The sequence below is a fragment of the Leptonychotes weddellii genome, chromosome 9, assembly GCF_054177405.1.
Source record: "Leptonychotes weddellii isolate Sample4059 chromosome 9, ASM5417740v2, whole genome shotgun sequence".
Classification (NCBI taxonomy): Eukaryota; Metazoa; Chordata; class Mammalia; order Carnivora; family Phocidae; genus Leptonychotes; species Leptonychotes weddellii.
This window is the reverse complement of record NC_138377.1, coordinates 20,170,730-20,187,275: the sequence shown is the minus strand read 5'-3', so window position 1 is coordinate 20,187,275 and position 16,546 is coordinate 20,170,730. Positions and strand designations below refer to the sequence as shown.

The 16,546-nt window shown below is 40.2% G+C and overlaps 1 protein-coding gene across 12 annotated transcripts in view; it reads left to right on the top strand.

Moving 5' to 3' along the window:
• The window catches only part of NRXN3 (neurexin 3), a 1,456,830-nt gene that overhangs the window by 1,274,898 nt on the left and 165,386 nt on the right, over nucleotides 1-16,546 (top strand). For all 12 annotated transcript variants that reach the window (XR_014148330.1, XM_081830134.1, XM_081830131.1 and 9 more), the window contains one exon: nucleotides 5,128-5,299. Coding sequence is in view for 11 of the 12 variants with exons in the window: in XM_081830134.1 (XP_081686260.1) it covers nucleotides 5,128-5,299 (172 nt within the window). In the remaining variant the exon portion in view is untranslated. The remainder of the gene's footprint in view (nucleotides 1-5,127; nucleotides 5,300-16,546) is intronic.

Genomic DNA, 16,546 nt, shown 5'->3' with positions numbered 1-16,546 from the left:
TATCCTTTAATTTAATAAACGTTAACTGAGCACCTGTTGGTATCCCTACATTTGAGATACCCATAGTTAGATTAGGTAGACAGGTTAGGCAAGTTAGGCAAACATAAAGTATATAATATGTGATGTATACAGTGACTTATATAAATAACTCAATTGCAACATGTAATAAATGTGACTGAAACATAACATGGTGGAAAATCCATGGGTTTTAAAGCCAGACAGACCTGAATTCTAATCTTAAATGCATCGTCTATTAGTTGTGTGAATTGCCCCTTCTGTGAATCTCCATCTTTTTTAGTCTATAAAATCTGGAGGGTAATTTTAAGAATTCCAAAATTGTTCTATTAAAACGTACCTGCCAAGCACCTACGCTGCTCTTCAAGGTAGTCTGGATTACACTGCGTAACAAGCAGCTTCAATATTCGGTGGCATAAAACAAGCAAGCTTTGTTTCTCATTTGCCATGTCCATTGCGAGTTGGCTTGTTGCCAGCCTCGCTCAATGACCCAGGCTGACAAAGAAGCCACTTCCAGGAATTTGCTGGATACAGTGGTTGAGAGCCAGTGGGAGAACTCTGGTTGGTCTCACACCAGCAGTTTAATGCATGGCTCAGGAGTGACACCTAATTTATTGGTCAGCACTGGTCTCTTGGCCCTACACATCACAAGGGGACCTAAGAAATCCTCTCTTACTATGAGCCAACAATGGGGGGAACCTAGAAAAATGTGGTAAACGCTGCCACTGATTGTTTTATTTGTTGTGACCCAGACTTTGGAACAGGCATGCCAGACCTGGCAGTGTCTGGCCCCAAGTAGGATCACATACCTGTTGTTCATCCTGTATTATTGCCTAGCACTGAACTCCCAGATTCTGTGGGAATCCTAGAAGTCAAGATATTGAGAACTGCTTCCTTTGCACGTCTCCCAGGCATAACTTTGAGAGTCCCAGTTCTGTTTCTGTCAGCTGCAATTGTCTAAAATAGTGGATGGTGCATTTTGCCTTCCCCGGGGGCACGGTGGAATGAATGAAGAGATTGCCTGCAGGGAGGTCTTTATTCCTGAGGATTTTTCTTGCCCTTGTGCATCTCTGCTTCTGAAATCTAACACTGGTGTTAGTAGTATCTCATGGGTCACCTCCACAGCAATAACTGTCATGTGGCTGATGGAAGGTCAGAAAGCTGGAGCTGGACTAATTTGAGGAACCAGGTGGGCTCGTGAACAGTCATTATTGATGAAGAATGGATTTACTGGCTATTTACAAACAGCTGTTTTCTTGTGCCATTCAGTCTTGTTTTTTTTTTTTAACAGACTTTTTTTTTTTTATTGCACTTGAGGACTCTTTGGTAATGTCTTCTGATTTACCACTTGTCTGTGTTTTTAATATCAAGGAAGAACATGGATTGAAGTGATTGCCTTTGGTAGCAACTTTAGTGGTGATGGGTGTGGAGTTATTAAAATTTATGGTCATGCTGTTTTTGCAGCTATACTTGCTTGCCTTGGAAAGGCTTCTAAAAGATACCGAGGAATGTGAAGAGAGAGCAACTACCAAATTGTGACAGGAACTCAACCGTGCAAATGTTGTTTTTTTAATGTTCTGTTTGCTAAAATTTACATTTATTTTTACAATATTTCTTGATGACACTATCGCCAAACCAGCCAGCCCTTAGTTCACACCACCACTTTCAACTATACTAATGAGGGGAAAGAAAGCGAAAAGATGACTGACATTTATTTTAGTCCCAAAGTAAGCAGAGCCATGTGCTGTGGGAGTTTCACACGTATGTATTCTCCTAAAATCCTCGCAACAAGCTTCAAAGGTAGCAATTCGCTTTTCCCTTCCTCCACAGATCCTTTTATAGTAGGGAAATCGGAAGTTAAATAACCTGCCCAAGGTCATTGGGTTTTCAGAGCCGGAGAGAGGTATTATTTGAACCATGCCATGCTAAAACCGTGTTTATCCTATTGAACCAGTTAACTTCTCCAGTGCTCACAGAGTGTGACATATGGCCAAATGTTTGGATTGTTCCTTCTCCTGATCTCCATTTATCCCTTTTACTTGAATAATATTTTATTTATTTATATTATAAAGTGCTATCATACGAATCATTATAATCGCATCATTTTAGCCTTATAACGGCCCTAGGAAGTCTGGGGAGCTAGTATCCTGTCGCCATCATGTATTACTAAGAAAGGGTTCAGAAAAGTTAAGTGACTTGCCCAAAGGTCAGTCAGGGCTGTTTCCAAAGCCAGTGCTTTTTATCCCTCAAATCGTCTCCTCTCTGGACACCTGAGCCAGCCGAGTTTATTTTCATGGCAGCTGAGCGTCAGGGATTCAAGCCTAGGCAAGTCTATGGGTACTTGCCGTAAGACTTATAATGAACTGAGACAAAGCAGTTAGCCACAGATTATAATGCCACTGTGGTCCCATGACAAATGACAAGGAGGTTGCAGTAATGAAATCTTATTACCGCAAGTAAAGAGACCGCATCTGAGGTCTAGCACAGCCACATGTCCCGCTGTGGGGAAACACAATGCTTCATCTGGGTAGGGGTCTCCACTGACATTGGCCGTAGCGCTAGCAGGATTAAAAAGATGTCTCCGAAGCAGTGATTGCAGTGCCAAATGTGTGGCGCCTCCGATAAGGACCAAATATTTATTCTGGCAGAGATTAAATCTTTTCTTCCCCAGAATCTATTATGGATCTTGCAGAAAATCTGCCCAAGAATATATCTCACTGATCAGCCAACTCACTGAGCCAGAACCGCCCGATGCTACTGCTGGTTTAAAGGTCCCCTCTCTCTACCTAAAACTGTTCTCCATCCATGATTAATTAGTGACTCAGAGGCGAATTGAATCGCCAGCAGCCCTTTCTGTGCATCCAGGATTTATATAGTGGTTTCTCATTGAAGAACAGTGGTGCAATAAACAGCCCACATCTGTGGGGTGAGCAGAGGAGTAATGGTGTCTGCGGTCATGGTTTCTTAACTCTTCCGGTTCCCTCATTCTGCTAAACAGGTTATGATGCAGGTTACTATAGCCTTGCTTATCTAGGCCTAAGGATGAGTAGGTGCTCACACACACACACACACACACACACACACACACACACCCTTAGACATGAATGCCAACGCTTTAAGTAGGGGGAAGCAGGAAAATCATAATACCATTTCTGAATTCCCAGAGAATTAAGGAGAAAGAATAAAATGAATCATCACATTATTAATTATGGGCATGAAAGATGCAAAAGAACCGATCATCAGTTTCATTTCTCCATTTTAATGCTAAGTACTTTGTTTAGGGCTGGAGATGTAGGGGTGGGGAAAGAAAAAAAACCCTGAGAACATAGTGTCACAATAAACAGGGATTTACGAAATCATAAGTACATTTAGTCCCCATTTGGGGAGGCACCTGCATTCCTTTTCGTAGAGAACAGAACATGGGAATTGCAGACATCATTTTACATCGCATGCTATGCTATCCGGGCACAAAGGAGACAGCGATGTCCACCCCATATCAGAGCATTCCTGCATGCCAAAAGCAGCCTTTCTTAGCTTAGACGCCTACTTTCTAAAATCAAGACTCCTGGGTACTTGTCCATTCTTTTATCGGGAATAAGATGTGTTTGCATACTAAAGGAAAATTAGCAAGATGAAGAAAGCCTGTCTTTTGAAAAAAGAAGTGAAGTGTACCAAATTATCTGGAAACCAGTGCCTAAAATCTCATCAGAAGTTTTAATTTACTGACTTTAAGCACAATTGGTGCTTCATAAATATCATAGTTATGTATTGAATGAATTTTTATTTATAAATGAATGAACCCAATTACTAAATCTGAGTTTCTATGAAATCTTTCCTACACTTAGTTTATATGGCTTCTGGGCTTCTTTCTTCATATCTTTCTTTTTCTTATCCTTCTCCCCCTCCTCCTCCTTCTTTTTATTCTCCTTCTACTTCTTGAATAAGAACAGAGAGGATAACAGAGACTATGTGGACAAATAGAACATCAGAGTTACCACTAAATTTTATTGTCCTTGAATGTCCAACCTATTGCTTAGCCAAGAAGTCAGACAACTAGAAAAATGGAGAAAGTTGTCTCCTTCTCTCCTCACCCATCCCTCCTGACATCCTGCATGCTGTGATACCTTCCTAGGAGGTTGGCAGAAACTGATTATATCTGACCAGTAAGGTTACTTTTGTTTTGTGTCTCATTGTGAATACTAATTCTAACTCTTAGTCATAACCAATGACTGGAGGAGAAGAGTAAGAGTTTTAATAGCATTATTTATGTTTCAGTGCTTCTGGGCACTTTCGGGAAGTAGATGATGTCATCGCCTCTACCTTCACCATAATCATCACCTTCATTGCCGTGGTATTTCTCTTCTGGCATTCATTGTATTTTCCCTCCCAGAAGTCTCTTTCTGGGCCATTGGGTTCTCGTGTGCTACGTGGCATAAAGCTATAGCACTGAATGTTCCAGCCCTCTTTGGATGAGCCTTAGGAATAGGGCTACACGTGTGGGAAGAGTGGCAGCCATCTGACTCTGAAAACCCCAGCTCAGTTTCACTGACCTCTACTGAGGATACATTTTCTATGGGTTTGAGACCTGCACAGCGTGTCCTTGGGTGTTGATCCATGATGCTAGCCCCTCTGCCATTGTCTCCTCATCATTCATTGTACCCCTTCCCTTGGCCTTGATCACCCCCCAAAATGTGCAAGTATGCTTATATTTCTTCTTTGATCCTAAATCTCAACTGTGAGGTGATCTAGGGTCCAGGGTCTAATTACCTCTCCTAGAAATTAGGCCTCATTGCTCTCACAGAAATGCACTTTGCAGTGTCACTACACGGCTCTTAGGTAGTTCTGTGGTTTCCAGCTTAGCTATCTGTGGAGAGCAAGCAAATGACGTAAGCTGTGCAGGGCAGCCCATGAGAGCAATCTGGGTGGCTTTATGCCATTGGTTTCTATGTTCAGGATGAAAGCCCATGGAGAAATGTAGGCTACTGTTGTGACCTTCATGCTGCCAGCTCCCTCTGGGTACCTACAGATTTATTGCTGGTTGGAGGACCCACTATAAAGGGAGAACACCTTGCGGTTGGTGCTAACTATGCCGTTTGTGTTTCTTTATCATAGGAGCAGGGGAAAATCGGAGTTGTCTTCAATATTGGCACAGTTGACATCTCTATCAAGGAGGAGAGAACTCCCGTCAATGATGGTAAATATCATGTGGTGCGCTTCACCAGGAACGGCGGCAACGCCACCCTCCAGGTGGACAACTGGCCGGTGAATGAACATTATCCCACAGGTACGTGTTGTACTCCCAGTGACCACAGACTCTCTTCGGCTCTCCCATTCTTACTCCTAAGTGGCAACTTTTTCATGACTCTCACCAAATCATAAAACACTGAATACTAAGCACATCATTCATGTTTTTTTTTTTTTTTTTTTTTTGTAGGACAAGATGAGTTATCGTGTTAGGGCTTGGGTCAGCATAGGGAGCTTCTGGAGACTTACTAACTATGCACTGAACACTTTCTGTCAACCTGACCAGTACTGCCTGACTGGCTCATACTAAAGACAATGGCTGTAGGCTTTCCAGGGCATTGCAAATGATGACCAGCGGAGGGAAGGGGTGCCATCTCCATCATGAGCTATCGTCGATAATCACAGAATAATCCCTTTGTTATCTGGACTCTGTGGTGCCATTTAGGCAGGTGAGGTTGAAGGTACAGATGGTCAGAGATTTCAGAAAGACTATGAAAGGAAGTTTACTAAACTTAAAGTGATGAGCATCAAGTCAAGGTAATGATGAGAGAGAAGCGAAGGGTGGGGTTTCATTCATTTGGTTGACTTGGCCCATTTTTTTCTTTCATTTATACTAAGCCTGCCTTGATATTCAGAGATCGGTCCTAGGAGGCATTTTAATAACAAGCATGCTGGTGTGGGAGGGAGAGGGGTTAATCATCTGTTTAAATTTGATGGTCAAGGAGCATTTGCCAGCAAACTCCCAGAGCCAGATGGCCAAATCAAGGGCAATGGGAGGAAAGGTTGCCTTATTTTAAAGAAGTCATTCAAATCATCCTTTAGCTTTCCCTCTCATCTCTCACTTCTCTTAGCAAAACAGCCCTGAACCCTGATCAAAAAAGTTCCAGGAATGGAAGGGAAAATACTTTGGCTAAGGGCCTTAGTTCCACAGTTGCATTATCACTTGGTGGATGCAAGAGACTAGCTCAGAATATTGAACTTTTCACTAATGTGGGCATGATGCTATGTTTCACCCTCTCTCTCTCTCCTATGCTTCAAACTCCCCATAATTCTCTTACTGCTGTCCTCTCACTTCTTTAATAGTGAAGTGAGCACAGAGATAAGGAAGCCCAAAGCACATTTTCAGAAGTTTTTAAGAGCTGTTTAGCTAATAATCATCACACTTGGGAGAAATACATAAAGTAAATTTGCTTATTTGTGGCCCAAGAATTTTGAATGACTTGAAGGCTGTAATTTTCATGCCTAACGCATCATTAATTTTCTTTAAAAGCCAATCAGAAGTAATTGTGCTACTGCCCCCCCCCCCCCGAAAAACCAGAGTCTTCCTGTGCCTGGTTTAAGGATTATGGGAGCATCTACAAAAAGCATATGTACAAGACTCCCAAGCTATTGATATGAAAAGCCCTGCCTACCCATTTATCTACCATCTCAGTCTCCATACAATATCCAGCTCAGCCTTTGCTGGGAGTCTCTTGTCATACACTTAGTACTTCTCAGATTAGGGCACAAAAATGACTTTATGCATTTATCTTTGAGCCTTTGAAGACAGCCAGAGGTGTTAGCAGCTACTATGAATTCTTATCATCATCCAAATTTGCTAGACACTAATAGACCTGATTTTTAAATGTTTTGTGCTTAAACTCTGGGGGGTGGGTGGGCACAGGAATCCAAATAGCCTAAGATCTTAAAAGCTGTTCATCTGATTATCAGAAAACTCACTCTCTCTCTCCATGCATGTTATCACTGGCCCTGCTAATGCTGCTATAGGGTTTGTTGTGTTTCTATTAGGAATTTCAAAGATTTCTAAACTGATGTTAACCCCTTGCCCTGAGATGATATAGAACCCACGAGTTTGCTGAAGACTCTTTAATGGTCATTTAAAAGCCACAGTAAGAAAACCGGTGACTCTCGCTGTGTGCCTTTCTCTTTGTATCTTGAGATCCAGATTATGGGTTGCTTACTATGTTCTCAAAACAGAATAAACTTTTCTTGAATGGCATTGCTTACCACTGAAAATGCTTATTACTAGTAACTATTGGCAATGGTTACTTAGTTATAATAAGTATTATTATTACAGAGCAAGATGCAGTAGAGCAGTTATAAATATGGGCTTTGGAGTCACCTGACTGGAGTTGGTACCTTGGTGCCATCAGCTCTGAGTCTAAGACAGGCTGGATTAAAACCTTGAAAGGCCCTAAGAGCTAAATGATTTGGTGCCTCTCCCCATATGCAATTCAAAATACAACAGTATACCATAAAATGACTGTAAGAATTTCTAATACTCTTGATTTTTCTTTTTTGATGATCACTCTAATGCTTTAAAAATATATCTTTCTCCCCAAATTCTCACCTTTTACTCTTTTTTCTTAGTTCTCTAAGTGTATATTCTTCCTATTTGTGGGATCCAGTTTCCCCTCAGTAACTTGAGACAAGCTATTTAACCTCCCAACCTCTGTTTACTGGTCTATAAAAGGGGGTTGTGTTAATACTGACTTTCCAGGGCTAATGTGTAGATTGAATGAATGTATGTAAAATGTTAATTAAGTCAATAATCAATGTTAGCTATGAGAATGACCAAATATTTGGGTAGCGTTGTTTTACTATGACGTCTTCACTCATACAGATGACTTCACTGTGACCACTAAACAGCCCACAAACTAGGTAGGGTGGACATTCTTATTCTCCATTTCAAATTTAAAAAGAGACGCAGGAAGATGCTGTGTTTTTCCTAAGGTCACATGTTTACTATGACAGAACTGAGACCATATTCTCCTGTTCTCAACTGGGCACAACTTCCACTCTTGTTCCCACAGAAATTGGGGGATATTTTGAAAAGTGCATGGATAGAAATGAGCATCTCTCTTCTTGTGTAATCTTAAACTTACTCCTTTTTTTTTAAAGTATCTATTACATAGGTCAGTACCCATAACCACACAAAGGTGGTTATTGTGAGATGTGGAGTCGAAAATCCTTTTAAAAAGAAAAGTTTGTTTTTTTTAGCTGCGCTAAAAGGCTCATTTCTATTGAGTCCAAGCTGTCCTTCTAACAACTACAGTATCGTGCTTCCATGAAGCAATTGGAAGAATACTGAGTATTTGAAGTAGTCATCATCATACTTCATTGCCTAGATTGGAAAGTGGTAATGGAAAGTCCAACATTCTAGTTTTATTTTTATTTTTTCTTTTTTTTTTTAAAGGGTAAATGTTTATTTGGAACAATCTAGTTTTTTAAATTAATTTATTTTTGAGAGAGAGCATAAGTGAGCAAGAGTGGTGGGGTCGGGGGAGGCTAGGAGGAGGGGCAGAAGGAGAGGGAGAGAGAAAGAATCTTACACAGGTTCCATGCCCAGCACAGAGCCTGATGTGGGGCTCCTCAGTCTCATGACCCTGACATCATGACCTGAGCCAAAATCAAGAGTTGGACTCTTCACTGACTGAGCCACCCAGGTGCCCCCAATCTAGTTTTATATTCCAGTCTTCCAAGACTTCTTAGGAATGGTCACCTTTTGACCTTTGGATACCTTATTTTCTCTCCCTCCTGCTTCCCTGTGCTACTGAAAGGATCCACTTAACTAAATTTAAAGCACCATTAGAGCAATCTGGCAATGTTTAATTTATATTAAACCATAAGATTAAAATACACCCTGTATCTGGGCATCAGAGAACAAAGACATCTGGTCAGGCAAGCTTGACACAATTTCCACAAAAGGGATGTATTCTTTTTCCAGGCTATCCTCTTTTATTGATAGTGATAAGTATAGCAACTATGAAAAGGAGTTTGGTTGTGCTACTTGTCTATTGCTAATGTTTAAACAGTAAAGAAATATGGAGTAGCTTCTACAGAATATTTACATAAGTTATCTCATTTTGAGGGCATGCTCTCAGGGAATTGTTCCTGCTCAACAGGTGTCTGTGTATCAGGATGAATGGGTCAACTCCAGAATCTTCTCATGGACATTCATAGGATTTTATGTGGCTTTACTAAAAATCCCACTGTGAAATATTTAGAAACCAGCTGGGCACAGGGCATGCAGCATTGGCTCTTTGTAAATCAGGAAGGATCCAAACGAAAGTAGTTTCTATGGCTATTGGGATCTTACATCGCTTAATTCTGGGTGTAGAACTCAAAAGCAACTTCTTTCTTTGAACCTGAAAATAGAAAGGCTAAGGAGCAGGAGAGGGAAGTAGAAGAAGAATCAGCCCAGAGCTGGCATCCGGGCACTAACAAATGTTCCTTATAAAGTCTCTGATTACTGTCTTGACATAATGCAGTGGTGGCGACAAGCGAGGGGAGGTGAAAGGTGACTTCAGCATGAGGAATTAATTTTAGTCCCAGCTCTCAGTCCCCTGGGAGGCTGAGCTGACTGGGAGTGTTCAAGATCCTCTCTGCCATGGCTGGGTGGCTGGCCGTGTCACCAGCCCTACTAGAACCCCGAGCGTGGTGCCATAGAGGCTTTTCAGGCCAGAGACGGGCTTCCCGGAAAATGAAGGCTGACAGGAAGCTCTGGTGTGTAGGACTTTACATCTTCCCACTGCAGATGGTGCTGAGGAGAGCAGGGTCTCAATTGTTTTTCTTTTTTTCTTGATATTGCATACCAACTCATTTGAAGGGCTCTTGCTTGGATTCCCCTTTTCGGGTCAATAAAATGCTCCTGATGACCTGAGCTTGAATGCTGTCTGACCACCCAGCTCAGAACACGAAAGGGTTGGAGAAGTGGCTCTCTTTCTAGGCCAGTAGATTAGAAAACTTATTAGCTGTATTTGAATGTGTCCAATTCCACATAATCTTGTCTTCATAGGTACTGAGAGCAAAAAAACATTGCTATAATGCTTAGTGATGTTCAAAATGCAATAGGAGAGATTTATTTGTCCACATCTCATCTTAGATGATTGAGATTTTGAAGGGTTAAAAACAAGTCTTTGTACTTGACATGATGCTGAAATTTCTCAGGTCTTGGGTTTTCATTGATTCCTACCCAGGAGGTTTTCGTTCCTTTTTCTTTCTGTCTTTGCCTGCAAACATTTGAGGCCTGGCCAGATTTGAAGCACACATTAAAACAAGCCCCATCTACTTGCTCGTTCATCCGTTCAGGACTAGTGTTACTTTCAGTTCAACTGGAGGGAGGTAAAAAAGAAAAAAACATATATAGTAAAGTCCTGCAAGGAGAATAATAAATATAAATACAATCAAGAGGAAAAGCTGTATTTGAACCTGTTTTCAAGACAGTAGAGCTATAACAGCAACAAGAGAAAGGCTGACTTAATGAATGTGTTTGAACATTGCTAAGTCCATTTTAAAACCATCTTATAAATAAGTTCTTCAAACATTTGGTCACAGAATATATCAATTAATCAATCAAACCAGGACATCTTGAGGACTTTGCTAAATAGTCCAGCTTGTCAGGAATGAATTAGGATTCACAAGTAAGTGAGTTTCTGCTTCCAAGGGACTTTCAACTTGCTGGGGTTGGTCTTTGGCAAAAAGATGTTTACAAAAAATCTTTTCAGTGGATATATATGTATATATATGTGTGTGTGTGTATATATATATATATTATTATTTATGAAGCAGTGTTCTTGAACTTGGCTACAAACGAGATTCTCCTGGGAACTTTAAATAAACTACCAGTTCTCAGGCCCCAGGCACAGGTAATCTAATTGGTCTGGGGTGTGGTCCATGGATCAGCAGCATCAGCATCACCCCTGGGAGCTTGTTAAAAATGGAGCATCTTGGGCCTCACCCCAGACCTACTGAATCAGAATCTGCATTTTAACAAGATACTCAGGCGATTCATGTGTAGTGTCAAATTTGAGAAGCATTGGTCCAGGCATCAGTGGTTTTAAAAAGCTCCCGTGGTGATTCTCTATGCAGCTATGTTTGAGAAGTGCTGATATTTAGAAAGCTAAAATTGTGTTTCTCCTTTCAGACTGACTAGCAGCGCTGTCCAACATGGTAGCCACTAGCCATCTGTAGCTATACTTGTGGTGTGGCTGATATGACTGAGGTCCTGAAAATTTATTTTTTTTAAAGATTTTATTTATTTATTTGACAGAGAGAGAGAGAGAGGGAGAGAGCACAAGTGCGGGGGAGCAGAGGGAGAGAAAGAAGCAGACTCCCCGCTGATCAGGGAGCCCAACACGGGGCTCGATCCCAGGACCCCGGGATCATGACCTGAGCCAAAGACAGACACTCAACTGACTGAGCCACCCAGGCAATCCTGAAAATTTATTTTATTGTGCAATTATTATGTCCTAGGCACAGAAGATTTAAATACATCTTTTTTCATGCAGTCTTCAGGCCAGCACTATGAGGGTGGTAGCTGGTGGTCAGTATTGGACAGCACAGGACTAGAACATACTGTGCCTTTCTTCCTTTTATTTGTTTTATATAATATAAATCTCTATTTACATCGTTAATAAATTAATGAGCATTTACCTCCATATACCTTCTGAACTTATCTAATGTATGTTGTCATTATAACAACATGGGGATAATCACCCCACTTGATGCATAGGATTATTATCCCAGAGAGGTAGCAATGGCAGATGCCACCATCCTAACCAAAATCATCCTGATGGTGATGGCTACCCTTTCTGAGCATTTACTACATACTTCCCACTTCATGTACAACATTTTATCTACCCTTGGTACAAACCCTTGAGGTTGATGTTAGTTTTATTCCCATTTTACAGATTAGGAGCCATTCAGAGATCTTAGGTACTTGCCTGGCTCACAGAATTTTTCTTTCAAGTTAAATCTCTAGTTTCTGCCAAGTTACAAGTTAGCACTTCCCTGTGCATTTATGACATTGGCCTTCCTCTACATCTTTGGTTCAACCTATGGGACTTTGGCAGCTTCTTTCTTTTCACAATTCTCTTTTATCTTCTAGCACTGTATCTACGTGGATGGGAAGGGCTTTATTAGATGAAAGTCTCTTTTACCATTTAATGGTCTTGGGGGATGGGAGAGTGTTGAGATGGGAGAGTGTTGCATAGTATTTTTTTCTTTAATTTTTATCAGGCAACCCTTCTTTCTCTTCTGTGAATTCCCAGCCACAAGATAAGTAGCTTTGTATCTTACAAGTTAAATACAATTACTGCTATCAGTCCTGGAGCCTTTCTGTCCCTATAAATGTCTCTTAGAGGGTGATAAGCATTTCAAGACAAACTGTGGTCTTCTAGCTAATGCTTAAATTAAACCTAACCACCTAGAAGACAAAAAGACAAGAATACATACACACAAGTTTATATACACATATGTGTTTATACACACACATGCACACACACATACCCTATGGAAGAGAGAAGAACGTTTGGGATAGAGGGAAAAGGGACTCATAAACACATGGCACATGGACACAAGACACATGTCCCTAAGACATTAAGCCAACACATGACTCAAGGTTATTTATAATATAATTAAATAACACACAAAGGAGTTTGTTATCATTATGAAGATTTACATCAGATAATATGACAGCAATTATAGTAACTAAAGACATTATTTATCTAGAATTCATTTGTGAGTAGGACAGTGCTTTTGATAAGAGAGTTGGTCATCAAAAGAATAATGTTTCTGGAAACTTCTATAGGACTTTATGAGATGCACATCTTAGAGTTGGGTCCTAGTTTATGCTTTTCTCATTGTTAATAGACTACCTTGGGATTTAGAGGGGAAGGTAGAATTTAACAAAAGGAACATGATGATTATTTAACCATATGTTAAAAAGTATACATATTATAGTCTAGGGACTCAGTGAAATAAGTAATGAGAAAATCGAGGGTCACTCCTAGGCACTATTTAACTAGAAATGTAAGGAAAAGGATTTCTTAATTTCTATGAATAATGAGTATATGTATATATTAAACCAAATCTAACACTTTCAAGATGAGATATACAGTGTGGTCACCTTTCATGTGGTTTTTAAATTATACTCATTTGAAATTAATGTGACAGAAAAATACTAATGACATCTCACTCTGTGCAAGGCATCTAATTAACACAAATTCTTTCAAATTAAAACACTCATCAAACATTGCATAATTTCAAAGCTAGCTAAGTGAATTGCATTTTATTTTTCCTGTTGTCACAGAGAAGCTCCAGTTTAGACAGTAAATAGAAATTCTGGCCTGTAAAATTTGTCTTAACTATTAAAATTCAGAATTATTATCCTAATCATAAAATGCAATTACCCTGTACTGTTTTCATTCTGCCCCAGAGTTAGATGGACATCAGATGTCCTCAGAACCTGTCCAGGAGTATAGCTGTGTTTATAGGAAAAGTTTCCAAGTTCAATCTCTTCAGTTTAAGTTTTGTACAAGGTTGCAGGGTCCCTGTAGTTATTTAAAGTCTAAAAAGAACATTTAGCTTCTTACAGAAAGGTGGTGCATAAATATCCAATAATAATAATAATATATATTCACATACAGTATGTCATTTATAATTCTATAAAGCACAGAGGGTAATGAAAGGTGCTCTAAACTGTAAATCACTCAATCGATTGTAATCATATTGCAGCTCATCTCAAAGAGATAAAGAACTTCCACTCCTCTGAAATCCCTGTCAATACCCTGGCAGGCTAAAGAAGGGGGAAAGGAGGGTCAGAGGAGAAAAGAGACACTTCTAATTTTCAGTTCATGGAGTTAATGTGGACTGGATTTGATTCCCACTGATAATTTAGTTTGTTTTATGAGATACATTGTTTTTCGCATGGTACTTTTATAGACTTATGGTAAGGCTCGGTGTTGGCCTAGTTTGAAGGTTTTGCCATATGCCGGCAATTGATACACCGTGCTGCATAAGAACACTTGGGGATTTAGGTGTGTAAGTGGAAAATGACCATTCAAGCCCAAAGCTAAAGGTTATATCAAAGCATATGATGGAAATGAGTTGATAATGGGCCAGAAAAAAATTTATATTGCACTTCCAAATAGCAGAAGCACTTTAGAAATCTCTTTACTAACTGATGTTGCCTTTTATTAAGAAGAGATATTGCTAATCCCCTATCCTCAACAATGGGGTGAGTTTGAGTAATCTCGTTAGGCATTCATTCATTCAGCCATTCCACAAATGTTAATTTAAAATCCACTTTGCCTGTGAATCCATGCTAAATGATGGGTCCATGATGGGAAATAAAACAAAACCCCTGCCCTTAAGGATCCTCTAGTCTAATGAAAGAGAAGTGCATGTACACAAGCGAGATAGTTTTAATACTTAAATTTTATTGTGCAGATATTAAGCGCCAGGCAGTGCACTAAGTTCTTACATTAAATCTTTAAAATAGCCCTGAGAGGTAGACACTATTCTTACCCTCATCTTATACATGGAAACAGGGATGCTTATGAGATTAGCTCTCCCAGCATCATAAACTAGTACAGGAATACCTGGAACTCGAGCCTGCATCTCTTGGAAGGCAAATTTAGTGTTCCTGTGCAGTACCCCGTATTATACCTGTGGTTCCAGATAGCGTAAGAAGGTGCTGTCATTCAGATAAAATCTGGGTTCAGTGGCCCACGTAAGTGTCTGATGGAGCCTGAAAGCCAGACGGGAATGGCCTGGGGTGGATTTGGGCTGTGACCTTCGGTTCTCTGGGACAGTACTAACAAACTCTGCTCCCCTATCTAGACATACAGAAGCATAACCTGTGACATGACAACCTTCACCTTTCACACCGAAGGAACTAATGTGCAGGCATTGTTCATACCTTCTTTCAGTTCATGTCATCTGCCCCATGGTTACAGGGGAGAAGTATTCATCTCTTTATTTTACAGAATAAACCAGGGGCACCTGGGTGGCTCAGCCGGTTAAGCATCTGCCTTCGGCTCAGGTCATGATCCCCGGGGTCCTAGGATCAAGCCCCACATCAGGCTCCCTGCTCAGTGGGGAGCCTGCTTCTCCCTCTGCCTCTGCCTGCAACTCTGCCTACTTGTGAGCTCTCCCTTTTTCTCTGTCAAATAAATAAATAAAATCTTTTTCTTTTTTCTCTTTTTTTAAAGAAGAAAAAGAAACTAAGGCTCAGGGGGTTGGGGCACATCGGTTGTAGTCACAGGGCCATAAAGTGTCAACACTGGGATTCTCCCTAGATTTGTTTGTTCCTACACCCGTCTCTCTTTCGGCCACCCCACTTTTCCATCTGCTTCCCAGGATACTCCTGTTCATATTGTATAAAGAGCTCAGAATTATTTGGTTGACAGAGGTAAATTCACATGCAAATTTACTATTGTTTCCCACATCCCAGTGCATGCAGTACACTCTGTAATCACATTATTAAACATTTACTAGAAATGTATTTCTGCCCGATGCACAATTGCCAGTCTCAATGTTTAATTAAACTAAATGTGTTTTCATTTTAATCACATTACTGCACTGTGGTTTTCCTCAGAGTTCAATGGTGAAATCTTTATTCCAAATGCCTACAAGTGTTTGAGAGATGTATATCCTGGACAAGGAATGAGGGTATTACAACATATCCTTGAATAAAGGATTTTAGGGGAATAATGTTAGTTAATAAGATGCAACACTGACACAGTACTTATTTTGTATCAGGCTCATGGATCATCACATTGGATCCTCACAGCGTCCTAGAAAGTGATTCTATTATTATTCCCATTTTGGAGATGAGGGAACTGAATCTCAGAGTAATATACAAGAGTCAGAGTAAGAATAAGTAACATACTCTCCAGTGTCATACAACTAGCAAGTGATATCTTCATTTAAAAATTTTTTTATTTAAGTAATCTCTATACCCAATGTGGTGCTCCAAGTCACAATCCCAAGATCAAGAGTCACATGCCCTTCCAACTGAGCCAGCCAGGCATACCCTCTCCCCTTAAAATCTTCATTTAAAGAAACTTCTTCTCTAAAAGACCAAATAATAAAAATTATAGGCTCTGCAACTTATGAGGTCTTTGCTGAAATTATTTAACTCTGCTGTTGTGCAAAAACAGCCATAAACAATACATAAATGAATGGGCACTGCTGTGTTCTAATAAAACAATTTACAAAAAGAAACTACGATAAGCCATATTTACCCATCAGTTGTTGTTAGGGGGCCTTCGGTCTAGATCATGTGTCTTTTGAAGCCTACAGCTCTGTTTTTACTGATCCATTAGCTTTATTTTTTGGATTGTCTTATCTCTGTTAAGAATAAAGGGAGCAAGATAATCCCTACATGGATGAGTTAAATCTGAGAGACACAGAGAACAGTATTGTTAGGTAGAGTAGCATAGACCCACTGGTGAGGTTAATTCAGAATAAAGAAATACACAGGTGGGACAGGCAATCCATG